At 38.4% G+C, this 27,891-nt stretch overlaps 1 protein-coding gene across 1 annotated transcript in view; it reads right to left on the bottom strand.

The window, feature by feature from the left end:
- Positions 1–27,891, bottom strand: part of CNTNAP5 (contactin associated protein family member 5) — a 1,495,600-nt gene that overhangs the window by 823,738 nt on the left and 643,971 nt on the right. Inside the window, exons 9-10 of the mRNA XM_042780525.1 lie at positions 7,980–8,129; positions 4,545–4,716 (exon numbers count right to left, since the gene is read on the bottom strand). Of these exons, the coding sequence (XP_042636459.1) occupies positions 4,545–4,716; positions 7,980–8,129 (322 nt within the window). The remainder of the gene's footprint in view (positions 1–4,544; positions 4,717–7,979; positions 8,130–27,891) is intronic.

The following is a 27,891-nucleotide window of genomic DNA, read 5'->3' as shown; positions in this document are numbered from 1 at the left end:
TGAAAGGGCTGGAGGGAGGCAGCATGTCTGGCCTTGCAGGAATAGGCCTTGGGCTACTGATGGTGATTCTGTCTTCCTCTTATGGGGTTAGAGGAGGTCAGAAGATGTGGCCTCCTTGTCCCTTTGGCAAACTGATAGACAGGTGATGAAATGTATGTATATATACATAAATATTTGAGCCCCAGCTCTACCAAATGGTAGCTTACTGTATGTTCCTAAGCCTTAGTGGTTTTATGGAGAAAATATAACAAATCACTGGCTCTCAGATGTAAGCATGGGAAACTTGTTGAAATTCAGATTGCCCTCATTCCCCCCACTCCCCATTTGCTATTGAGATGATTCCAATTCATAGTGACCTCATGTATGGCAAAGTAGAACTGTGCTCCATTGCATTTTCAATGGCTGCTTTTTCAGAGACAGAATCCAAGATTTTTCTTTGGAGGAACCTATCGGTTTACTCAAAGCTCCAACTTTCAGGTCAGCAGCAGAGAAGGTTAACCTCTTGTATCACCCAGAGGCTCCTTCCCTCATCCCTTCAGAATTTCTGAAGTTGTGGATCTGAGTTGGGCCCAAGAATTGGCATTTATATCAAGTGTCTTGTTGATTCTGATGCTGGTGGCCTGCAGACCACACTTCAAGAATGACTTGCATACGACGCAGGACCAATGGAGAAGTGAATGAAATAATATTTACAAAATGCTTGCTTATTAACTGTTATATAAAGTATAACCTTTCCTTTTGCTTCATAAAATATAAACAAAAATGATAAATGAAAAATAGAAGTAATCTTGTTTTGATTTTGACTCTATCCCATGAGTGAAGGAATAACATCATATTGCAATATTTCTCACTTTAGAGTTAGAAGCACAGATTGTGTGGGCATTGCACTTACAGTGGCTTTTCTGGCACCCATCCCAAAGGCTTTCAATTTCAGAGAAAAACTAAAACATATGTATTACCCTGCAATTTTTTTTTATATCTATTATAACCACTATTTTTAACAAAGTCCCACACATAGAGGGATGGTTTTAGTTTGAGTCTGTTTATGGGAGGTTATCCAACATAATACTTTCCATCTCTTGGTATTGACAACACCCCAAAACCTGGACCAAAAAGAAAAGAATCTTGACTATAGAAATTAGCAGATGCTTTTCATAAAAGACAGTGTGTTGGAAAGGAGAAAAGTGGTTTTGAAGGGAGAAGCCACATTTTATAATTTATTTGATTGCATGAAATTGAAAGCAGCATTCTGTATTCCATTAAAGCACTGCAACATCTAACATGTATTTTTAGAAAGGATTAGAGCAAAGAGTTGCCAATGGATACAATAGACAAGACCCTGGGAGCAGCAATTCCTACTCCCATGCCTGCTTTGCCATCCTCTACAAGATTTCCTCCAGTGCAAAACCAGAGCTGGATGATCTCTGAAGACCATTTCCCAAATCATACTTTATGATAAAGGGACCTCAGGGAGTGGGTGTATGACCACACAATACATTGCTGGGTACCAAGAGTCCAAATAAAATAATTTCCTATCAATCTTTATAGAAGGTTGTAGACAATATTTTTTGACCAGTAAGTCCATTATAAAGGCATCCCCACCCCCTTAGTGATGTAGAAGGAAAGATGATGTTACTATTTTCAGTTCAGATCAACTCATAGTGATCCCCATTGGGCTTCGGGGGCAGTAAATTTTCACAGAAGTAGATTGCCCCATCTTCCTTTGACTAGCTCTCAGGCTATTTAAATATATAAAACTCCCATTAGGAGCTAGTGAGGATGGGAGGCAAGGAGGATTGGGACCTACTTTATAGCTGAGTATAACAACTTTGAGGGAGAAAAGGGTGATGTTAGGTGGGACATTCACTACGTGTCCAGGAAGGAGGCCTGAGTCCATTGAGCGAAGTTGGAAGTAAGAACAGACTATGGACAGATAGTAAGCTGTCATCCAAATGGTTTCCAGACACTATCACAAGGAGACATTGGTGTTCAGTGGTAGAATTCTCACATTCCATGTGGGTTTGATTCCTGGACAATGCCACTCATGCAATAGCAGCCATCCATCTGTCACTGGAGATGTGTGTTGTGGTGATGCTGAACAGGTTTAAGCAGAGCTTCCAGACTAAGGTAGACTAGAAAGAAAGGCCTAGTGATCTACTGCCAAAAATCAGCCAAAGAAAACTCAATGGATCACAACGGTCTGATCCAACCAATCATGGGGATGGTGCAGGACCAGGTAGCATTTCTTTCTGTTGTGTGTGGGGTCACCATGAATTAAGAGTCAACTCAACGTCAGCTAACAGCAACAACATCACAAAGAAAATCATTACTAAATTTTTCTCCCCACCATAGTGACAAACTCCTTAGAGATGAAGATTTTTTACTTGACCTGAAATCCAACTCTAGTTGACTAGCACATTTAAAATAAAACTCAAAACTCTTAAACTACCTGCACTTCCAGTCCCTGCTATTCTCCCAAAAATGGTAAACATAAGTTTAAAAAACAATCAAGCAAAGCTTTTTTTCCACAGTTTTTCCTCCTGTTGGGGACATTATTTGGTAAATCAAGAAAAAGGTACAATTTACCCACTAAATTAACACAATCCCTTATAATACAATTAATTAAAACAAAACTGTATGTGATACAATTATATAGAGGATGATTATACAAAAGTAATGATGTAGTGTAAATGGCAATGACTTCCACGTAATTGAAGTAATGAGAACTTCCTTGATTAGAAAATAAGAGATTCCTATTGACAAATGTTCCTTCTATTGATCCACATACTTTGCCACCTGATGAAATCATACACTTTTCCCTCACCATTAATAAAGACTATAGGGGTGGAAACAATTCCATGTCGTTTATTCTAGGTTCTCTAAATTAGCACATTTTGCACATTTTAAGGAAGCACACATTTTATTACACACTTTGCCAGGTGGTTGAATAGGAGAGGAAAAAAAAAATGAAGAAGATCCAGGAAGTCTTTTTAATTTGTTGATGATACTATGTGTAGTGATACTAACATAGAAGCAGGCAAGTAAAATTCTACCAAATTATATCGGTCATTCTGAGCATTAGCAGTGAATATGTACTGCATAGTTAATTTCTGTCATGCTCAGTAGAGGCATTTTTGTTTTCTCATCATTGTTCCTCTGGACTGGGATAGGCACCTCTCTAGATCTGAAATGTCTCCCTTTTCTGTCCTTCATACTTCTTCTTGAGTACTAGGAAGATCTGACCACCTTCCTCCCTGACTTCTCACCCAAAGCATGGAGCCCAATTCCATTGGCAACCATGGTTCTTCTCACTGGTGCTGGCCCATATCTCTAGCCACATTTATGAAAATGGATGCCACAACACTGATCTATAATCCCTACTGAGCTATATTTTATTGAATCTAAGATACCATTGTCCATTGTAAAACATACAATTATTTTATGTATCTCTTAGACTAAAAATGCTGTCAACTGAACTATTGCATGCTATAAGCTATGCTCTCTCCAACTTCTATGCATTCTGGCATGCTTTTTACTGCCAGCTCTCCCCACACTGACACTCCCACCTCTACCAAACCTGCTTATGCCTTCTTTAAGATTCAGCTCAACACCACTCCCTGAACATCTTCACCTCATTCTCCTGAGGCCAGACTAAGTTATTGCCAGGTGTCCCAGAAATGAAGGTACACTTCTTCTTATTTATCTCACTCTATTATAATGACTAATTTATTTCCTGATAAAACTTGGGCAGAGACCCCAAATCACAAAAACAAAGGCAAGTACTTGATACATTATTCACCCATGTTTGGAAGGATGAAGTATATAGGATCTAGAGAAAAACATAGACAAAATAGGAAACCTTGAAAATTCAGGATGGAATCTGATTCTCTGCAAGGGGTGAGTGGAGGGGCAGTCTTTGAATCTAGGATATTCTACCATAAGAGAAGCCAGATCTTAGGAGAAATAAAGATACTGAGATTTCTAGATCCCCAGCTTCACAGTAAAATTGCTGATTGTCTCTAAACAGCATCTGGTCTCCTCTATGCTAAAGAAGCAATGTGTGTAGGGTAGGTGGCAAAGCTTAGTCACACCTGGGGAGCAACTGCAGCCACTGGACTCTGCCAGAACTCCTTTTGTAGGACTCCCACAGGGGCTATTGCTCCTTTCCCAGTGCTAGAAAGGAAACCCATCACAGTGAAGAATGAATTAGTTTAGGAAGGAAGGAATTCCTCCTTCCTTTTTGCTTTACTCCTAACTTAAAACTAATCAAATGTTTATGCATAAAATTTTAATCTTTTCACAAATTTGTATTTTGATTTAATTTGCATATCCCATTTACTTCAAGTCACTATGAAGAGAGACTACACTAATTTAAACCATTTTTCTCGAGGCCTCAAATCCTTTCAGAAATATTTTCCATTAGGCAACTCTATTATGTCTAATGTAGCTAATGTTGATGGATTAGAATTTTGCTTAAATAAACTCATATTTAGAACAGTGAGAATGGGAAAGGGGTGAGAGAACAGAGAAGAGACAATTATTACCTGTCTTTGATGCTACACAGATCAATGTGTAAATTACTAAAATTCCCCAGGGAACCTTGCTGAACTGAAATGAGGTCCTTGGGCTGGTTATCAATAAAGATGAGCCGCATGCAGCCTTGGAAAGCCTTAGTAGGATTTAAACATTGGGAATCGGTGAGATTGTCAGGGCACCCTGTGGGATAGAGAAAAAAAGATGAAGACGAATACTGAAATGGTAAGTCATTGCTTTGGTGATCTATTGATGGAAAACCTTGAGGTCTAATTATTTTGGTGCTTTTTCATTCACAGCAATAGTCACAATTTTCTTGTAAATTCTAAGATTCTCAGAGAGGGCACAGAATTGGTACAAAAGGGGGCATATTCAATCACTGTATTGGGGAAAAAATGTGTGTTAAAAGGAATACCAATATCAACCTTCATAACTTTTTTTTTATTATTATTTCTATTGGTAAGCTATTAGCCATTCTTTCATAGTACGCCTCACTTAAATGAAAGTAGCAATATATTTTAACTACTTTAGAATTCTGATTCTGTTGAAACACACGTCTAAATGCACAATTCAGTTCTGAATTACATGTTCAAAGGAAATTATGCTTTAGCTAAGGACAGCAGCAGCATAATTGTCTGGTTAATTGTTAGCATTAACAGGCTTAGTTCCTGAGAAAGGCACACACAGGAACGTACTCAGAATTTTGATGTGATGTACAATGCAAATCCAGACTCTAAGGGAACCCAGGGTTTAAACTCACTCAGTTATAGGACTATAATAGCTTGTGTGAAAGGTTATAACAATACCTTTTAAAAGAACGTTCTTTTTAAAAAGTGCATTACGCTAATTTAGCCTAGCTTGTGACCCAGGCGATACTTCTCATTAAGATAGGTTCAGAGCAGCATAGCTATGTGCTCAGTACAAAATCCATCCTGATTGTTTTAATAGGTTCAGAACATATGGGAATGCAAGCTTGAAAACATGGCAATAACCCATAAATAATTGGGAATTATTTTAGCCATCGCTAATAGATAGTCACTGCTGGGCCGAAGCACGGCAGCTGGTTAACAGCTCACAGGCACACTATAAAATGAAGAGAGATGTTACAACTTCTAATTGAGCTGTACAGAGAATTTATGTAAGTTGGCTATTATTACTGAAACTCATTTTTCACCTTCCTTAAGTTTACAATCTATGTGTGGGGCATTCGGTTAAACACTGTTCAAAATACACATAAATCTTCGATTCCTAAACCTAAACATAAATCTTCGATTCTTAAATCAGTGCAAGAGAACACCTCTTCAATTAGGGAAAGGGGCCATTTTGCCTCTAAGGCATTTCAAATGCTTATTGTTATCACAATTAATCAGATCTTCCAAATCATTCATTTTCCCCAGAAATAAATTCCAGACTGTTTTTCTCTCTACATTGGTGAAATATTGTCTACAATCCAAAATTACACAATCAGCCAGCTTTACCTTTGGGGGCCCAAGATTCCTCCTTCTTAGCCTTTTCACTGCTTTCGCTATCATACCTTTGTTTTCACTAGTGTCCATGGAGAACAAATATCTGGGTTTGAATCCTAGCTTTACCAGAAGGTTGGCGGTTCAAACCCACCAGCCACTCCTCGGAAGGAAGACTGGGCAATCTACTTCCATAGAGATATTGCCTAGGAAACCCAAGGAGGGGTCGCTATGAGTCGGAGACAACTTGACGGCACATAACAACAACAACAACAACACTTCCTATTAGCTCTATGGCCTTGCAGAGATTATTGTATCTCAGCAAATGACAGTCATCACGTATGAAATGGGGGTAATATTGCCTGCTTCCAAAGTTTCTGTGTGAATTAGATTATGTAAGACACATAAAATATTTATAGAGAATGGAAATATATTCCTTCCTTAAATGAACTTGTTATCACTGCGCATGTGGAAAAGATTTCAGGTAAAAGACAAAGGCCTTTCCTGAGGCCCTACAATCAAAGCAGAAATTTATCCTTCCATTCTGCTTACCTTTCAGAAGATTCTAATAGGTGCACTGAATCTGGGAAAGCTCTTTTATATTGTACAGTTTATATTGTGTCATTGGTATGAAAGACATAATTTGTAAATTCTCTAAGAGACTGCACTGCATAATTTTGCACAATATTACTGTTCAGTTTCTTAGCACAGAAAGAATTGACAGCTGCAGATAAGCCCCACCCCATGCAAGAGCAGAAACCTGTTTGTCCCTACCAAGAAGGAGGCACTGTGCTCAACATTTAAAACCCTTGTTCTCACTTCACTCTCCCCGCAATTCATTTCCTCTTATTCCTGTTAAGGAAGCTGATTTCCCCATGTTCTTGAAAAGAAAGTTTAGGGATGGACAATAAGTGTCTTCCTCAAGGTCAAACAGCTACTGAGGTTAAATACTCTTTAGAGATTATTTCTATAATACAAACAACCACATAAGGAACTAGATACTCAATTTTTAATGAAAACTTCCTTGAATTTTTAATGAAAAATACCTTGAAAGGACTAAGTAACAATATATATGCATCTGTGAAAAAGTAGAAAATATCAAATGTTTTTTTTTTTTTTTTTTTTATTGGCATCACATTGCCATAGTGCTTTTTGCCATAGGAAAGATCTCTAAATCAAAAAACCCAACTCACTGTTGTGGAGTCAGATCCAACTTATAGAAACCCCTCCTTGGGTTTCTGAGGCAGTATCACTATGGAAGTAGATTGCCCCACAATCCTTCAGAGGAGTGGCTGGTGGGTTTGAACCTCCAGCCTTCTGGTTAGCAGTCAAATGTGTTAGGCATTACACCACCAGAGCTCCCAGAAAGATTTCTAGGATTTACATAACAGTGGGAAGGATGGGGTGCCTAATGGCTGCTCCATGTGGAGCTATAAGCTCTTCCATCTCCTCTCTGTTTCTAGCTGCCTCACTTCCTGGGCACGGCCTCCAGGGATGTGGGGAGGGAAGGGACACAGGATTAAAGAAAGCCAAAGGTTAAGGGGTAGCCTGATGGCTGAGTGTGCTGGGTTTTTCCCACCTGGATATTTCCTCTCGCAGGTACTGCTGATGTTTGATACAGTTCACCCAAGTTTTCAGCTGAGTTTCTCCTTTCAAATGTGATCAGAGAGCTTGGCATGGCTACAAAAATCTCCTTTGGATGTGTTATGTAACATCAGGCCTTAGAGTTAAAATTCTTTCCTTCCCCAGCACTGGCCTAGATAATTTATATTTTCACAGCTGTGAGAGAACTTACTTCTCACTATTTTGGGATTGGGTGTGGGTGTCTCTATGTGTGTGTGTGCGTTCACGGGTGTGTGTTGGGAGAATGGTCTAATTTACAAAGCAAGTATCATCACAGTGAAATAAATGTCCATTACATTGTCACCCCACACCTACCCCTCATGCCGCTTCATTTTCAATCTCAATGGCTGAGGAATTTACCTCCAAAGTAGTAGCTGTTTCCCGAATAAATCTGCATGGGGGTAGTGTCCTGAGCTGGGGAGGTTGCATCATTATCTAGAGTGAGAGTGATGTGGTTCCTTCTGGCATTGATGCTAACTGAATGCCACAAGCCATCATTCAAGTTGCTGCCTGTAAAAGAAACAGGAAGGGAGAGCGTCGGGATGATTGATTCCAGGAGGTTTGCAGAACTCAGCATTCAGTTTCCTGCTGTGGTCTACATGAAGTCTCAGCCTGTACCCACTGCTCAGTCTGCTTAAGCCAAACCTCTGTCTCTCTTCCTTTGCATCTTTAATGCTTATATTTATTTATTTACCCTTTCAAAAGTGCTAAACTACTTCTGTTAAGTCTGGCTTAAAGATAAAAGGACAGACACAAAATTCTAGTTGCACTACAAATAAAAGTACATAATATTTTAACTGACCCATTGATGTATACACAAATGCAAAGAAAAAAAGCGGATAAGCTAACCTAAAAATAACACCAATGGTTTTATCTCTGGGTAGTGATTATAGGCAATTTTAAATTTCATATGCCTTTCTGTGAATAGCTGATAGAGATTTTAGAGTTAAAAGTAAACTCTTTTTTGAAGACAAAAGTAGGTGGGGGAAGCTAGATGACAGTGATCTGCTGGGCAGAGGAAGACCCCTGTTGTAGAAAAATAGCAGACTAGTTCAATTCCTGCCTTTTTAGGTATAACTAGTTATACTGGATAAGTTGTCTATTTTCACTGAGCTTCAATTTTATCATCTTTAATAGTCCTTATTTTATATCATCACTGCAGGGATCAGCTGACATCAGGTATGAAAAATTCCTAAGGCACTACTGAATACAGTGGGTGCTTCTAAAAAAAAAAGAAAAAGAAAAAGAAAAGAAAAACTCACTGCCCTCAAGTCTGATCCGACTCATAGCGGCCCCTCTTTGGGTTTCCAAGGCAATATCACTAGGGAAGTAGATTGCCCAATCTTCCTTCTGAGGAGTGGGTGCTTACTAAAAGTTAATGCATTTCCTCTTTTTCCAGCTCAAAGGTCATTTTCACACACTGTGCTTTTGATACATTGAGGAAAGAGTATTAGGAAATAGTTATGAGGGTACAACTATTTCCACCTAAAACTTTATGATCTGTTAAAGCTTTGTCAGTGTAAAGAGCTTGCAGAAGGCAACAGTGGTATTTACCAATGAGTTCAGAAAGATTTGGATGTGACAAAGAGCACATAGCCATACATTTCTTTGTCCAAAAGACATTTATTGTGCTCTGCTATGGGTTCAGTGGCTTGAACTCTTACTGTCTCTGTTTCCTCCTCTGCAAAATCGAGTCAAAGATTGTACTCATATGTCATTGTGGAAATAGCACATGTGAGTACTATAGCTAAACTAGAATATCATCATAGTAGTCCTGGAACTTCAGACTATGGTATTAACGTTACATGGTCTCTATCCTGGGATAGTTCATATTTAAATGGAATTGACAGTAGAAAGAAGATTAAAATACAGTGTTTTGAGTTCAGATTAATGAGGTAGACAGAGAAGGAAATAATAACAGCAAAACTGTAATATTCAGGAAACAGCAAAATAGAAGCCCATGCCAGAGTTGAGACATGTTCCGAAAAATGAGCAAGAGTTCACTACTCAAAGAGCAAAAATTGCAGGAGAGGGCATAGCCCTTACAAAGAAACGTGGAATGGAAGGAGAAAACAGTAAGAAGACATGTGAAAAGAGGAATTACCCAGCAAGCTCACATGGCAGGCTGAGGAAGGGGTTTTAACAATACCCTTTGACAAATGATTCTGCAGAGTATGTTCAAAATTCCCAGACTACTTGTATCAGATTCTCTGGGGATAGGGCCTTATGTATGTACATTTTTAAAAATGTGCAACCAGGGAAGAAAATCACACTTTCAATTAAGCAAGTATATGAGGTGTCTTTGGCACTGAAATAACCTCAAAGGAGGTGATATTCAAAGACTTATCTGGCCTAAAGTGCAGGGGGCTTGAGCGTGTAAAGGCTGCCAGGAAAACTGTAGTGCCTATTGCTTGCACAGGCCTCAGACTGCCAAAATGATAAGGGTTTCAGCCAAAATGGTAGCAGTGCAAATAGCAAGCAAAGGATGGATTAAGAGCTATTTTAAGAGGTAAAATAGGCCAGACTGGGTGGAGCCTCTTGGAGCAGTCTCTAAGAAACTCAGCTGGAAGAAAACACTAAAAAATAAGTGGAAGTTGTGCTGGGCTTTAAGAGCAGGGACAGAAGAGTTGCTACCTCTGAGCCACCAGACAGCCAACAAGCGTCCTTCAGAGAAGTACAGCCCCAACCCTTGGCCCACCTGCATTCGTACCAGCAACCAAGCCTCATTTACTGAGAACTCCCCAGCTTAAAAGGCCCCATGTGTCTTCAGCCAGACCTTCCCTGCCAGTCCCTAGAAGCCCCAAACTTCTGCTTCATTTGGAGGGGGAAGAATTCAAGGTGTCTTAGCTTTGTGGCCTAGCTTCCTCCCAAAGGCAGTTTTCCTCTGATAAGGCCAAGGCTCAAGTCCTGGCCACAGAGACTCTGTTAACAAAGGAGAGGCTGTGTCAGGTGTTTCCTGATGATAAACATACCACTTCTGTCAGGGGCATTTGGGGGACAAAAGAGCTGCAGTTTCTCAAGTCATTTTACTTTCATTTAAATGCTCATGTACATACATCTACATAGTATGTGAGACTACATTTGCACACAAACATTATAGACTGTTCTGGTTAGAAAGGAGCCAGTAACCTACTTATTCAACATATAATGTCTCAGTATTCCTTAAGGGCTAGGTATCCAGTTAGGCACTGGTGATAAAATAAGGAAGAAACTACAAGGGTCACAGGGAGTGTCTTATTTGATCATCTACTCCTTTCACAGATGACACGGACACCCAGAGAAGAGATGTGCTCAATGACAGTCTGTGTTGAGTCCTAGCCTCTTCTACATCACTCTCCAAGTCTTCCTTTCTTTAAAGTTATCTAAGGAATGTTGGCTTGGCTGTTTATTTTGCTTTGCATTGTTTTTTCAGTCTGGTTTTCCTTCTGGTTTTATCTTTATCCTACATAGTCCCTAGTCCCTGCAGGGGGAGCATTGTGAAAGTTTTAGATCTTTACAGGGAAATTATTAGAACAATGGTTCTTGATACTAATGACAAAAGAATCACCTGGGCAGCTTTTAATAGTACAGACCCTTGGGTCTCACACCAGGTCAATTAAATCAAATTCTGAGGGTGGGCCCAGGCCTTAGAATTTAAAAAGATCCACAGGGATCAAATTGTGCAGCCAGGTTTGAGAAAAACGCCAATAAACTTTTCAGAAGAGGGAGGAAAGAAGCTAGGAAAAACAAGATGAATTTAGGAGAGATGACCAAGAATAGATTCCAAAGCAAGTGAAATGGTGTGCTTGCCTCCACAAACTTCACTTTGTCCATGAGTACACTTTTCCACTTTATTCTATTAATGAACACAAAATAATAGCCCTAGAGATTCCCTAGGGTTTAGTTATTAAGAACACTCATTTAAGGGTACAGATTGAAGTGTTATTAATTATTCACAAATTATGGAGAATCAGTTCCATCAGATTGCTTTCTTTCCAACACTGCACTTGGATAAACAACTATAGAAGAATAGATATTTTCCATGGGGAGAACAGAAAGGCAAAGGAAATAACTTTGAGGCTAGTAAGACCTCGATGGGAAATGCCTCCAGGTGTTAATGAGATTTAAGGCCTTTGAGGCACTAAAACCAAACAAAAACCTAACTCACTGCTGTCAAGTCCATTCATTCATAGTGACCCCTTCCTTAGGTTTCCAAGGCAGTATCTCTACAGAAGTAGATTGCTGGTGGCTTTCCTTCCAAGGGGTGGCTGGTGGGTTTGAACTGTCAGCCTTCTGGTTAGCAATCAAATGCATTAGGCACTACACCACCAGAGCACCAAACAAACAAACAAACAAAAAAACCTCACTGCTGTCGAGTTGTATCTGACTCATAGCAACCCATCCTTGGGTGTCTGAGGCAGTATCACTACGGAAGTAGATTGCCCAATTTTCCTTCCGAGGAGTGGCTAGTGGGTTTGAACTGCCAGACTTCTGGTTAGCTGTCAAATGCCTTAGGCACTATGCCACCAGAGCTCCTACCAGGGCACTAGGTGTCCTCCCAAAAAATAAAAACTCACTGCCATCAAGTTGATTCCAACTCCCTTTGGGTTTCTGAGGTGGCAAATCTTTACAGAAGTAGATTGCCCAGTCTTCCTTCCATGGACTGGGTGGTGGTTTGAACCACCAACCTTCTGGTTAGTAGTCAAATGCTTCAGGCACCACATCACCAGAGCTCCTTAGGTGTCCCTGGGTAATATAAATAGTTAACTTGCTGGGCTGCTAAGTGAAAGGTTGGAGATTAGCCTCTACACAGAGATACTTCAGAAGGTGGGCTTAGTGATCTACTTGCAGAAAATCAGTCAGTGAAATCCTTATGAAGTATTTGTACTCTTATACACATGTGATTGCCATGCGTTAGAATCAACTAGACAACAATTTGGACACGAAGCACCTGGATTTTTCTTTTTTTAGAACTGAGGCTTAAAAAGTGAGAAGTAGATTGTGGAAAGATAGTTGGATGATGGCAAACAAACTTTAAAACATTAAAAATATGTCTGACAATATTTGTTTTCTCCCAGATTAGCACAAAGGCAAACAAACAAAAAAGAAAGAAAGAAAAACAGTATTGATGTCCTAAGTTTGAACAAGGAGCTCTGGTAGCATAGTGTCTAAGGCACTTGACTGCTAACCAGAAGGCTGCTGGTTCAAACCCACCAGCCACTCCTCAGAAGGAAGGTTGGGCAATCTACTTCTGTAGTGATACTGCCTTGGAAACCCAAGGAGGGGTCGCTATAAGTTGTATCTGATTCAATGAGAGTTAGTTTGAAGTTTGAACATTCTTTCCTTGAGACCACATGCCAATAATAATCAAAAGCCCTAAAAATTTTCATACCTCATTTCTCAGAAATTTTATTCTGAATAATCAATCCTAAAATAATAACATAGTTACAGCCAAGATGAAAGGCAAAGAGAGTTCATAACAGTATTGTTTACAATATCAAAAATTCACAACTACCTTATTTCCAAAAGTAGAAACTTAGCTAATCAAACATGGTACAGTCACAGTATAGGATATAATGTAGTACTTCAAAAAATAGTATACAAGAATGTATCCTGATAAATGAAGCTGTTTCTTCAAAATAGTATGTATTTTGTGATTCTAATTTTATTAAAAATTAACACAAAGTGGGGAATTTCCAGTAAGATGGCACAATAGGCAGATAAGCTACACAGACCCTCTTCAACAAAGAAAAGAGAAACCAATTTACAGAGCTACAGAAGACTATCCTGGAGCCCTGAGTTTTAAAAGGAAGTATGCAGAAGTGGATTAGAGACCAACTAGTCAAAAAAATTGAATGAAAACAATGAGTACGGAGACGGTCAGAGCAGTGGACTGTCAGCTACTCTGATGGGACCAACAGCCTGAATATTTCCAAGTGGTCCTGGGACCTGGGAATTGACCTAAAGATCAGCCCTGGTGGCTCAGAGCTGCAGAGACAACTGTGCTGGTGGCCTATGATGAGGAAGAGAAAAAGCTAGGAGGGAGACAACTTGAGCTGTGGACTTCTGGCTGTCCAGAGGGTGCAGCCATTTTGATTGCTTACAAGCGGTAGCAATATTGCATAATTAAAGTGACTGAGGGTGCAGCCATTTTAAAGATTTATAAGTGGCTGCCATTTTGGCTATTTAAAGTGACTGAGGGCACAGCCATTTTGAATGTATACATGTGGTGGGCATTTCAGATTGTAAAGTGGCAGAATTCTCATTCTGATTTCAGGGACCTAAGAATAGGCTCCATTTTCCAAGGATGGCAGGGACATATGGGAGGTAGACAATGGGAAAGGAGACAGGTGGTGAGTGTATAAGTGTTGCCAACTAGCAAATAGAGGAGCACAGCATAGTACCCTGCTTACGTAGATAAAATCCAAAGAAAACAAAAATTGTGGGCAAGTCACTCCAACATACACTTACCAATTAAATATAAACACAAAAACATCACAATGCTTCAGAGACAATAGAGCATTGCAGTCCAAACAAAGAAGCAAGATAAAGCAGGAGAAACAAGGGACCAGGATACAGACTCAAAACACATCCCTGAAGAATATGCAGCACTGGAACTCCCTGATAAGGAATTCAAAAGAATTATATTTAGGTATATTCAAAGAATTGAGAAAAGAAACAGATCAAGGAAAACACTGACAAAATGAAGGAAAACACAGAGAAAAGCCTAGAACAATTTTGAAAGACAATGCAAGGACAAAATGACAAAATAAATGAAAAAGTGGCAATGTACAAAATCTACAGACAGAAGTCCAGAAGATTAAAATTAAATTTTCAGAAATAGATAACACATTGAATGGGCAAAGGAGTAGAACTGAATCAATGGAAGATAGAATTAGTGAAATTGAATGCAAATACCTCAATACTTCTTTGGAAAGGGATCAATCAGAAAAAAGATCAAAACAAAATGAAGAAAACCTACAGTTCATGTGGGATACTATCAAAAGGAATAACCTACATGTAATAGGAATTCCAGAACAGGAAGAGACAAAACCACAGTAAAAATTGTCAAAAATTTGGTGGAAGAGAATTGTCCTGGTATGATGAAAGATGAGAATATATCCATTCAAGAAGTCCAACGAATGCCAAACAGGATCGACCTCAAAATAACATCACCAACATATGTCATCGCCAAACTCACCATATCCAAAGACACAGAAAGAATCCTGAAAGCAGCATGGGTAAAAGGAAAAAGTTACCTACATGGGGTAACCAATAAGACTAAGCTCAGATTTCTTGGCAGAAAACATGTAGGGGAGAAGACAATGAGATGATATATATAAAACACTGAAAGAGAAAACTTTCCTACCAAGACTTATATACCCAGCAATATTGTCCCTCAGATATCATACCTCAGATATGATGGTGAAATTTGGACATTTGCAAATAAGCAGAAATTAAGGGAATTTGTTGAAACCAGACCAGCTTTACAGGAGATGTAAAAGGGAGTCCTTTGGACAGAGAAGCAACAACAGCAAACAACAACTGACCATTAACACACATGATGACAGAACCCAGAAACCAACCCAGTTATAGAAGTATCCAAAGTAAGTAAGCCTACACTATTGTAAACAGGGAACCAGAGATATCAATTGACAACGAGGACCAGTGTAAACCAAAAAGAGGGAAAAAAATTAGTTGCCAAAGAGGCTGGGAGGCCACATCTTCTGACTTCCTCTAACACCATAAGAGGAAGACAGACTCACCATCAGTAGCCCAAGTCCTATTCCTGCAAGGCCAGACATGCTGCCTCCCTCCAGCCCTTTCACCAACCCTGACACCAACTGTTCCTCCCACAGCACTCACCACCTTTCTGCTGGATTTGATAATTCACTGCAGTGACCATATAGAACTCACAGATTATGAGGTTTATTAGGGAAGTACCAGGCTACAATTCAAGCTCAGGAAAAACACTCAGTCTCTCTCAGCCTGCCATCTCTCAGTCAACAGTCTCTCTCAGCCACTCTCCCAGCAATGTATGTCTCTTGGTGTCTCTTTCAATAACGTGTGTCTCTCAGTGTCTCTTTCTCAGCAGTGCATGTCTCTCAGGAGCGCACTTATCTCAGCAGCATGTCTTTCTCATCCAGCAGTCAGAGAGACTTCTTTTGCCTCTAGGAGGCCTCCTTTAGAGCCTGGCAGAGTGGCCAAACTAACCAATCATAACATCAGAATTCTAAGCACCTGAGAGAGAGCAAACTTCCCAGAACATTGCTCTGTGCCACTCTCAGCTGAAATACACCAGGTGGCTAACTTTTACAATCAGGAGCTTCTCAGTTGCTCACAGCAAATTCCACCACGGAGTTCACAAAGACTTAAGGTTAGAAAAGCCATATCAGGTAGTTTACTACACCATAATAGTGTAGTTATAGAACTTCTAAATGATAGGGAAGTTAAGACAACTACAAGATAAAACAGCCTATTCTAAGCTTGGGAGGAAAATTATAAATCACAAGGTAACCTCAAAGAAAAATGATAAACCTTCATATCAAAATAAAAAAGAAGACCAGCACAAATTTTTAGCAAACGCTTACACAATAGCAATGAAGGAAGTGATAACACAATTCATAAACAAAATGAACTCAGCACAGAAAATTATATGGAACAAAGAAATGAACACCAGGAGAAAGCACATAACAAAATGACAGCAACAAATTCACACTTGTTGATAATTACATATCTGACAAGGGACTTATCTCTATGATTTATAGAAAACTCCAACAACTCAACAACAACAAAAAAATAACGATCCAATTAAAAAATGGGCAGAAGACATGAATAAACACTTCACCAAAGAGGATATTCAGGTGGCCAGCAATTCATGAAGAAATGCTCACAATCATTGGCATCACAGAGATGCAAATCAAAACAACAATGAGATACCATCTTACCCCAGCACTAATGGCAAAGTTCAACAAGACAAAAAATAACAAATGCTGGCGAGGTTGTGGAGAGTTTGGGACACTCATACACTGCTGGTGGGACTGTAAAATGGTACAACCGTTGTGGAAAGCAGTATGGCGATTCCTTAGAAAGCTGGAATTGGAGATACTATTTGACCTAGAAATCCCATGACTAGGTATATATCCTAAATAAGTGAAAGCCGGGATAAGAACAGATATATGCACACCCATGTTCATTGCACCACTATTTACAATAGCAAAAAGATGGAAACAATCTATGTCCTATCAACAGAAGAATAGATAACCAAACTATGGTACATACACAAAATGGAATACTATGCAACAGTAAAGAATAACGTAAAATCTGCAAAACACTGCCTAACATGGATGAGCTTGGAGGACATTATGCTGAGTGAAATAAGTCAATCACAGAAGGAGAAATATAGTATTAATTCATTATTGTAAAAAGTCAAGGAAAGGTTATACATGGAAGGAAACTTTCTTTGTTGGCTACTAGGGGAGCGAACACTGCAAAAAAATGCATTCACCCATGTCACTTTAGTTTTGTGTATTTCACTGTACATAAATTATACTTCAATAAAATGCATTTAAAAATAAATAAACATAAAGAGAAATACTGAAACATTAACACTTTTGATACCAAATGATAGAATCAAAAATTAGTTTAGTTTTTTTGTTATATATACTTCTAGGATTACAAAAATTTCTAAAAAGAAAATGTACAATCTTTATAATATTAAAAAAGAAGAAAAATTTAAAAAAAAAGCCCTGACAAAGCTGTTTAAAGTGAGATAAAGTATAAGGCAATTTGTTATCTTCACATGCCTTCCCTGCTTAAAGTGGCTGCTCCCCATCTTAGAATTCAAGCCAGGACATCAGTATGAAGGGATTTTGCAGAAAGGGCTAAGTAGTCTTCTCTGTGCTCACTTAGGAACTAATTCAAAACTTAAAACATTTTGTGGATCAAGAAACAACAAAAAGAGAGTTTCTATATTTGTAACTAAACTTGTACGTACACTTTTGAAACACAGCTCACTTGTAACCGAGCTCCAAACCCAGTTTGCCTTGTTTTCAGAATCATGTTGATTGATGGCAAAGTACCTCTGTAAAGTTCTGTTATCTGATGTTTAATACAATGTTGCTCTTATATCTATTATTTCATTTTATCACAAGTTTATTGGAATATAATTCACATACCATACAATTCACCTATTTAAAATATAAAACTCAATAATTTTTATTTATTTACATTGTTGTGTAACTATCAGCACAAGCAATAATATAATATTTTCATCATCTGAAAAATAAATTTTATACTATTTAGCTTGTGTTTTATCTAATCCATACACACACACACTCCTCTGCCCCTACATCTTACCCTAGCCCTAGGTAACCAGTAATCCACTTATGTTTCTATAGATTTACCTATTTTGGATATTTTCTATAAAACAGAATTGTACAATATGTGGCTTTTTTTTTTTCTTGACTGCCTTCCCTTCTTTTACTAGCATAATATTCATCCATGTTGTACAATCTGTCAGAACTTTATTTTCAATGTTGATATGTATAGGTACACTACATTTTGATTATCTATTCATTAGTTAATGGATGTTTGGTTTGCTTCACTTTTTGGATAACATGAATAGTGCTGCAACGAACATTCTTGTATACAATTTTACATGGATATATTCTCAACTATCTGGAGTATATACCTGGGTGTGAAATTGCTGGGTCACACAATTAACTCCATATTTAAGCTTTTGAGGAACTGAAAACTATTTTACAAAGTGGCTGCACCATTCTAAATTTCCATTAGGCAACTTTGCTTTTAACCACACTGAATTCAGTCTTTGGTTCTGTCCATCTTCAGATCTTCTCACTTCTAAAAATGATTCAAGTAAGATTTGGCTTCTGTTTCTCAGAATGCCTACTCAGACCTGACCTTCCAATTTTAGCTAATTGTTATTCACTCTATTTTCCTTTTCAAAATAAAACATAAAACAGTTAAAGAACATCTAATACATGTTTTTTATACTTTTTGTAATGTGCTCTTCACAGTAATTTGTAGTTCACAGCTGATGAAACTAAGCTTAGAGGGGAAAAAAAAAAAAAAAAAAAAACTCACTACTGCCGAGTCAATAACGACTCACAGCAAACCCTCCTTGGGTTTCCAAGGCAGTATCTCTATGGACGTAGATTGCCCAGTCTTTCTTCCAAGGAGTGGTTGTTGGGTTTGAACCGCCATACTTCTGGTTAGCAGTCAAATGCCTTAGGCACTATACCACCAGAGCTAAGTAATGTCCTGAATTATTAAACTCAATGTTTGGGGTTGACATATTCCACCAGATACTGCTTTGTTGAGGGAAGCTTTCCTGTCCTACACATCCTGTCTAGTACATATTGCAACATTCCTGGTTATAGCTACTAAGTGCTGGTAAAAACTTCCCCTCCCAAAGGCCAACAGTCTGTCCATACATTGCCAAAGACCCCCTGGGAGACAAAATCACCCCTGGTTAATAACCACTGTGTTAAAGGAATAAAATGCTAGGTTTCAGAGGTTTGTATAAATTAATCTCTTTCCCTCTTTTTCTTCTCTCTTTCTCTCTTTGAAAGTCCTCAGTCAAATTCCTAATAGATCTTTGCATTTCAGCTTATTTCAGTTTATGGTTTGAAGATCAAGGGAAGGAAAATCATAATCTGAAATGCAAGGTGTTAATGAACTTTTGAAATTGAGTGGCTCTCCCTGGACTCTGGAGCATTAGCCATGACCAAAAGATGCCATTAGAGCCACACATGCACACACTCATAGAGAGATACAACTAAGCCAGGCTGAGTCCCCAAATTCTTCATTTCAAACACCGGAAAATACCTGCTACAAAATTTCCCTAATTTATCTGTTACTTCTTCTGCAAAGTTCCACCTCTTGTAATTTTCAGTAAGTTAAACTGTATTCTTATTCTTTCTAAGCCTGTTTCCTGATCTCTAAAATAGAGAAAAAATGGCCTGGCCAGACTTGGAAGTTTCTAGGCTTTATCTTGACCAGAAAACCCAATTCTGCTGTTTTTCTATGTCCTGTCATACCTACCATCACCAGTTCAAAGGTAGTTTCAATTTTTCTGAGAACAAAGTGGGGAATAGATAAATAATTGAAAAAGGCAGTCTTAAAATGTCAATCATATGATAAAAGAGCATATTACAATTGCCAGTACCATTATATTGCAGTAGAATCTAGTTCTGTTTTTCTTGGATGCCATGAATCCATCAATTTTCCAATTCTGTTAACACTTCTCTAAATAAAGTCAATTAAATTAACATATTCCTTCACATTCTCTCACACATTTATTCTATGTCTTATCACTACATCGTGGAATTTTTGTGAAGGTCTTCCTCTTTTCCAAGATTTCTGCCTCTTTCTTGTATAGGACACCTGGCTAGACTGAATGATCTGAAGAACACAGTGATAACTAACCTCACAGCAAATATCCCTTCAAAGACTCATGAAGCCCAGAGAAGAAAGTTCAAATTCCTTAGCATGACATTCTATGCCATCTGTAATGAAGTTTTCACTTGTTCTCCTAATCTTATTTCCCAATATTCCTATACAGTTCTCCAGCTACACTAATAATGTATTCATGATCCTCCAAGTTTTACTGATTCTCAATTACATGATCCCTTTACATGATCCTCCATTTTACTGACTGCTGCCTCCCTTCCTAGCCTGTGCTCCACCAGCTGTCCCATTTTCCATATCCTACCTCTCCACCCCATAAATCCTGCTTTTAGTCCTAACGTGCAGATATAAAGAACATATCTTTTTTGGCTTTCAATCACAGTCATCAATCACAGTGCAGGTCATTTAAGATATGTCAAATAAATAAATGAATAAATGAATAAGTGAATAAACCAGAAAATGATCAAAGCAGATTTTCTTTGACAAAATCAGTGTACACTGATTTCTCCTTCTAAATTTTTGTAACATCCACTGTCTGAAGTACTCATTAAAAAAAAGAAAAATCCTCACTGTCATCGAGTCGATTCTGACTCATAGGAAACTCATGGGTTTCCAAGGTGATAAATCTTTGTAGAAGTAGATTGCCCAGTCCTCCTTCCATGGAGTGGCTGGTGGGTTTGAACCACAAATCTTCTGGATAGTAGTCACATGCCTTAGGCACTACACTACCAGAGCTCCTTGAAGTATTCATTTAGAAGGTATTATTTACTATCTTGCACTATTAATTAACAATCTATCTATGTAAGTCTCATCTTCCCAATAAGATTGCAAGTTCCTGGGGGTCAGACTCTGAGCCATGTTTTAGTATCTCCCCACAGCATCAACAGGGCAACATCTTGCCCTCTCCAAATGCTCACTGATTGATTGAGCATCAGACCAGTCAAATCTCCACAGCCAGTTGGCAGGAATCGTTTGTGCACATGGCTATCAATCACAGGTTAAACCATTTCTAACCATAAAGCTTGACTCATATTTCAAGATAACCTGGATCCTAAAATTCCTTGATCAGCACATGAGGTGAATATGCCTGAATTTTCCATATACTAGGGAAAGATAGAGGTCCCTGGATGGTGCAAATGGTTAATATTTTTGACTGTTAACTGAAACATTGTAGTTTGGCATTCACCCAGAGGCAGGTTACAAGACTGGTGATCTGCTTCCAAAAGGTTACAACCTTGAAAACCCTGTGGAACAGTTCAAGTCTGCACACATTAGATCACCTTGAGTCAGCATCTACAACAACAGGGACAAATAGGAGTCCCTGGATGGTACAAATTTTTAACACACTTGATGGCTAGTCCACCCAGAAGCATTTTGTCAGAAAGATCTTGTGATTCAATTCTAAAAAAAATCAGTCAGTGAAAAGCGAATGGAGCACAATTGTGCTCTGACACCTATGGGGTTGCCATGAGGTGGGGTTGACTCAATGGCAACTGGTTTGGTGAAGGAGTGGATGGAAAGTTGGTTGACATTTGTGAATAAGGGTGAGGTGTCATTTACCTACTACATGATTTGAATGTTCAGTTCAAATATCCATGTTATAAAAATTAAGCACAGCTCTAGTGGTAGGTATTTCCTATCACCTTCAGGATAAATCTCAAACTCTATCCCTGACCAGAATGCTGTTTTATCTTTCATCAGTCCTGTGACCTCTGTTATCCATCCTAAGCTACACAAGGAGCCATATACCTCTGACTTTCCTCCTGTTTCTTGCCTCTGATTAGGGAGTCCTTTTTGCTTTGCCAAATCCTATTGATTTTTCAAAACCAAGCTTCTAGGATACCTCGTCTTTCTTACCCATACTAACCCTCTTCTCTGTGCAGTTCCAATATCCTGAATATGTACCATATTTCATTGTAATTGCCTCTTTAACCACCACCACCACCACCCCTTCAAGCAGCACCTATCAGCTCCTGGAGGGTGATGCCGTATCTCCAGGTTCAAGCTTAGTAATGGCACAGAGTACCAATTGTCATGGTGGCAATTCTGACTCAAGGCAAGCTCATGTGTGTCAAAATATTACTGTGCTCCATAGAGATTTCATTGGCTGTGATTTCTTCAGACGTCAACTGCCAGGCCTTTCTTCCGAGGTGTCTCTGGGTAGACACAAACCTCCAATTTTTCAGTTGGTAACTGTGGTGGTTACCTTTGTGTGTCAACTTGGCTGGGCCTGGTTGAGTGGCTGGGCAGCTGAATGCAGATAATCCCCATGATGAGATTGGTGATTAACTCCATGGCAGAATCTATTGCAGCAGATAAGTAGCTACGTTGGGTATGTGGTCTGCTTCCCATATGCAAGAAGCAGCTTTGGGAATGGTCTTTAGTTTATGACATGCTGGGACCCTGCATGTAGCTGTTTCATTGTTCAGCAGCCTGCCATGCTCAGTCCACCTTGGAACTTACAATGGACTTGAATTAATGGCCTGCTGTGTTGTTTGGTCACTTGGGGACTGTGTCATTTTATTCATCGACCTTGGGCTTGTTAGCCTTAACAGCCAGTAGCTGCCTGAGTGAAGAGATGCCTCTAGCTTCAGTAGGCTGGGAGCAAGGGCAGAGTTGAAACCCAAGGTCAAGGGGCTTTCACCTAGGCCCTAGCACCTGGCAGTTTGAATTCAGACTTTTAGCTTCCTGAACTGTAAGAGAATAAACTCCTGTATGTTAAGGCCATCCAATTTGTGGTATATTCTTGTTTGAATGGTACCAGGTAACCAAAACAGAAACCAAGGGTGTTAACTGTTTGCAGCCCACACAGACTCCCATCAGCATAGAGTACTAAGTTTAAAGGCTTCCTGAATTAAAATGAAAACAAAATGAATTATACTAGATAATTTTTAAAGTAGAAAATAAAAGAGAAAGGGAAGTTATGATATGTATGGCTAGTGGATTCCTATGCTAGAACAAGAAAATATAGTTCCCTCTATTCCATTTTTTGAAAGAGGCAGAGAAAGAAAAGTAATATAATAAATAAATTAATTAAATGTCTCTGTACCATCACAAAGACCTGAAAAAGATGAAGATACAGAAGAGATCTTTTCCTATAAATATTTCCAAACTTTCCTTGATATATATATATATATATATATATATATATATATATATTTAAACTTGTGATTTGGGTGAAAGTTTACAGAGCAAATTGGTTTTCCATTCAACAATACATGCACATTTTGTTTTGGGACATTCATTGCAATCTCTACAGTGTAACAGCATTCTTCCCACGTCCTCCCTATGTTTACCATTTCCCTTCCTTCCTATCTCTTCCTGCCTTCTTAGCTTTATCTCTAGGCAAATTCTGCCCTTTTGGTCTCCTATGGTTGCTTGATCTAATGAGTGCATACCTTTCTGGTATTCTGTTCACTTTATTGGCTTGTCCATTGTTTGGATGAAAGTTGAGCCATGAGGATGAGTTCAGTTCCTGGTCTGAAGGGCATCACAAGGCCATAGTCTCAGCAGTTGTCCCAGTCTCTGCCATACCTGTAAGCTTGGTCTCTTTTATGATTTTGATTTTTTATTCTAACTAGGACCTCCTATTGTGATCCCTTTTGGAATAATCAGAAGTACTAGACAGGCACTATCTAGTTCTTTTGGGTTCAGGGTTGTAGAGGCTGGGATTCATATGGTCCATTAGTCCTTTGGACTAATTATTTCCTTGCATCTTTGATTTTCTTCACTCTTCATTCCTCTAGATAGGTAAAAACCAACAGTTTCCCCTTAGATTGCTGCTCAGGAGCTTTTAAGAATCCAGTCACTATCTACCGAAATAGGATGCCAAACGTTGTCTTTGTGGACTCTGTTATACCAATTGACCTTAGTATATCCTAAGACTATGGTTCTGAACCCCATGCCCAGTGACTCATTCCTTTAAAATGTTGTTTATGATTAAAAAGTTTTCATAACTTTGCCCCCTGTATGCTCTACTACATTCATGGATATATTGTAGTACATATAGATACATATGTAGAAATATCCTCCATCAAAACTATATATATTAATGGTTGTGATACCATTCACTTTCCCACTCATTTTCAGCTTGCATGTCTTTCTATGGATCTGCATGCAAACTATTATTACTATTATTTCAGGATTGTGTATGCAATAGTATTCACTTTTGTTGCCTTTAAATCTTGTGCTCCTCATGGTGTCTTCCTTTGTCTTGATGATTTTGTGCTGATCTCCTGCTTATGGTATAATGCCTTTCCCTTCACCTAAGTTAATATGTGTCTATACTCCAGTTAGTGGTTTACCCTCCTATCCCCTCCCACCATTGGTAACCTTCAAAGAATGATTCTTTCTGTGGGTAAAACTTTCCTTGGTATCCTACAATATTTGTCCTTTAGTAATTAAATAATTTCACTCAGTATGATGTCATCTGTGTTCATTCGTGTTATGAGATATTTCACAGATTAATCATTATTTTTTAATGTTGCATAGTATTTCCTGTGCATATATACTATAATTTATTTATCCATTTATTCATTGATGGGCACTTAGTTTGTTTCCCTCTTTCTGCTATTGTGAATAATTGTGAATAATGCTGTGATGAACATGAGTTTGCATATATAGATTTGTGTCACAGCTCTTATTTCTCTAGAATATATACCTAGCAGTGAGTTTACTGGTTCATATGGTATTTCTATTTCCAACTCTTTAATGAAGCTTTGTACCATTTTTCAAAGTGGTTGTACCATTTTACAATCCCACCAGCAGTGAATGAGTGTTCTGGTCTCTCCATATCCTTGCCAGTATTTGTTGTTTTGTGTTTTGAACTTTGCTATTAATTCTGAGGTTGCAAGATATCTCTCCACTACAAAAAGTGGAAAAAAGGCCTACATAAGTGGAGGAATATAATGTTGTTGTTGTTGTTGTTGTTATGTGCCGTCGAGTCGGCCCCGACTCATAGCAACCCCTCCTTGGGTTTCCGAGGCAGTATCACTATGGAAGTAGGATTGCCCAACCTTCCTTCCAAGGAATATAATATGCTCACGGATATGAAGACTTAATATGGTGAAAATGACAACACTACCCAAAACAATCTGCAGATATAATGTAATCTCAATCCAGAGTCCATGATAATTCTATAAAGATATGGAAAAATAGCTGATCACCACATTTATATGGAAAGAAAAGAGAGCCCAGATGAGGAAAGCACTACTAAAGAATAACAAAGTTAGAGACTTTACACTCCCTGATCTCAAAACCTACTATACAGCCATAGTAGTCAAAAGAATCTAGTATTGGTACAATGACAGACACATAGACTAATGGGACAGAATTGAGAACCCAGAAGTAAATCCATCCACCTACAGACAGCTAATCTTTGACAAATCACCAAAACCCATTAAATGGGGGAAGAGATAATTTCTTTAGCAAATGGTGCTGAGAAAACTGGATATCCATTTGCAGAAAAATGAAGTAGAACCCGTATTTCTCACTATATTCAAAACTAACTCAAGATGGATCAAAGACCTAGATGTAAAACCTAAAACCATAAAGATCATCAAAGGAAAAAAAAAAAAACAGGGGCAAACTTAAGGGCCCTAATACATAGCACAAATACACTATCAAACAAAACTAAAAATATACAAATAGCAGAAGACAAACTAGATGACTGATACCTCATAAAAATTAAACATTTATGCACATAAAAAATAATTTTCCAAAAGAGTAAAAAGAGAACCTACAGACTGGGGGTGGGGTGGGGTGTGTAATTGGCAATTCCATATCAGACAATGAACTAATCCCTAAAATTTATGGAAAACTTCAATCTTCAACAACAAAAGGACAAATAATCCAATTAGAAAATGGGTAGAGGAAATGAGCAGACATTTCACCAAAGAAGACATTCAAGTGACTACCAAACATAAGAGGAAATGCTCGTGATCTTTTCTTGATACCTTGATGTTCATATGACTACATTTTACAGTTTCCCATAAAGTGGAATGGCTCATCCTATTTCTGTCTTCTGGAACTTGAACTCTGCTTAGCCAGACAGTTTGTTGTGACAGTCTTAGCCCCAAGGCTATCTATTTATTTGTCCTCAGTAATGAGGTTTTCTCATCAACATTATCTTTGCTCAAACACAGAAGCATTTAATGACAACTTAATTGAAGCAGAAGATGAAGTTCACAGACTCATCGTGTTTACTTGATATACAGAAGGTGGCTAGATACTAATGGCTTATATGAAAAAGGGCAATACTTAGTAAGCAGCTCTGCTAATTGCAAGGCTGTAGCTTATAACCATCTGGCTACCAATATTAATCAGGGTGAGCCCTTCCATCTAGTGATTTGTAGCCCTCCCGGCCATGGCCCCAAGTCTGGGAGCTCTACTGTCCTTTATCTAATTAGTACTTCCCCCTAAGTGTACAGCTCATTTCTGTATTTGACACATTCCCTGGCATATAATTGTTTTAATATGAATGTTTACTAGAAATAATTATTAACTCTTCTTTCACTGTTAAAATTATACCCTGCAAAAATTTTCTTGGGATAATTTTACTATATCATTCATTCATACGGTCATTCACATATGGTAAATATTTATTAAGGATGTGTCATAGCACAATGTTGTACAAAGTCATTGGCAAATAGTGGTGAACAAGGCAATCAGTGTCTTCGTCTTCATGGGTCTTATATTGTAGTGTTAGAGAACAGTGAACAGTCAATTAAAAAGTCATTTTAGTAATATGCATATACACATAAATACACATATGCCATTGTTACAAAGAAGATGATCTACAAGTATGGGTAATGTCATATCTGGCTTACTTTGTGAAGATATGTCTGGAAATATCAATTGCAGTAAGTTCTAAAAAATAAATGAGATAGTGTTGACCATAGATATAGGATGATTTGTTTTATTTAAACACAGCCAATGAATAAGCATCCACAATGGATGCTAAGCAAAAGATGTCTCTATAAACTCAGCATACTTTGAGCTAGAGAGTGATCAAGTCAGTCACAGCAGTCCACAAAGTAGAGAAACTTATCAACTGATTAGAATGGATTCCTTAATTAGAATTTTATGACTTCCTCCTCTCTAACTAGTAGTATTCAAAGAACTATGGAAACACTGAAAAATTATAAGTTTGCTACAGAAATATGATGAACACTGCTGCTTACACATAAGAGCTGCATGGGATGAGCTGAGATGGCCTCCAATCTGCCTCCCATTTGTCTCAGTTGAATACTATATTATGGCAACGGGTTGATATCTGTCTTTTGCTAAATATGTTTCCTTTTTCCTGGGCATTCTTTCATGTCCCCAGTAATTGGTTCGGGTATTTTGTCTTTTCCCACATTACAATTATTTAGTGGCACCCAGCTGTAGGGTTGAAATCCCTCAGTATAGAAACTTCCTCCTCTTTTCTCAGTTTCATTCAGTTGTGCTAAGAACATATCTTCAAAGTGTAGACTTACTGCTTACTCCTGAAAGACTGGTCTGGTTCTGATGCTGCTAGTGGCATTAAGGCAGAATCCTCCAGAACTGGAACTGGAAACTTTGGGTAGAATATTATCTAATGAAAAATTAAAAGTGGTCTCTCTGCCACTTGCCCTTACAAATGAGTGTTCTAATTTCTGAAGTGATATAAGTATACACAACATTTCATACACGAGAAGACTTCCCAATATTTAAAGGCCCCTATCACATCTTGTCGTGAGTTTTGAGGCTGAGCCTCTGGTGTTTAAAACCCAGCGAGATGCACCTGGTGCATAGGTAACAGCCCAGTTTATAGACTGAGACAGACTAGGAAGAAGGAAAAGGCTGTCCACTTCTGAAAGAATTGGCCAGGGAAAACCTT

The sequence above is a fragment of the Orycteropus afer genome, unplaced genomic scaffold (assembly GCF_000298275.1).
Source record: "Orycteropus afer afer isolate SDZICR_OR568_19922 unplaced genomic scaffold, OryAfe1.0 scaffold00004, whole genome shotgun sequence".
NCBI classification, from domain to species: domain Eukaryota; kingdom Metazoa; phylum Chordata; class Mammalia; order Tubulidentata; family Orycteropodidae; genus Orycteropus; species Orycteropus afer.
The sequence above is the reverse complement of the archived record's forward strand: the minus strand, read 5'-3'. Positions and strand labels throughout refer to the sequence as shown.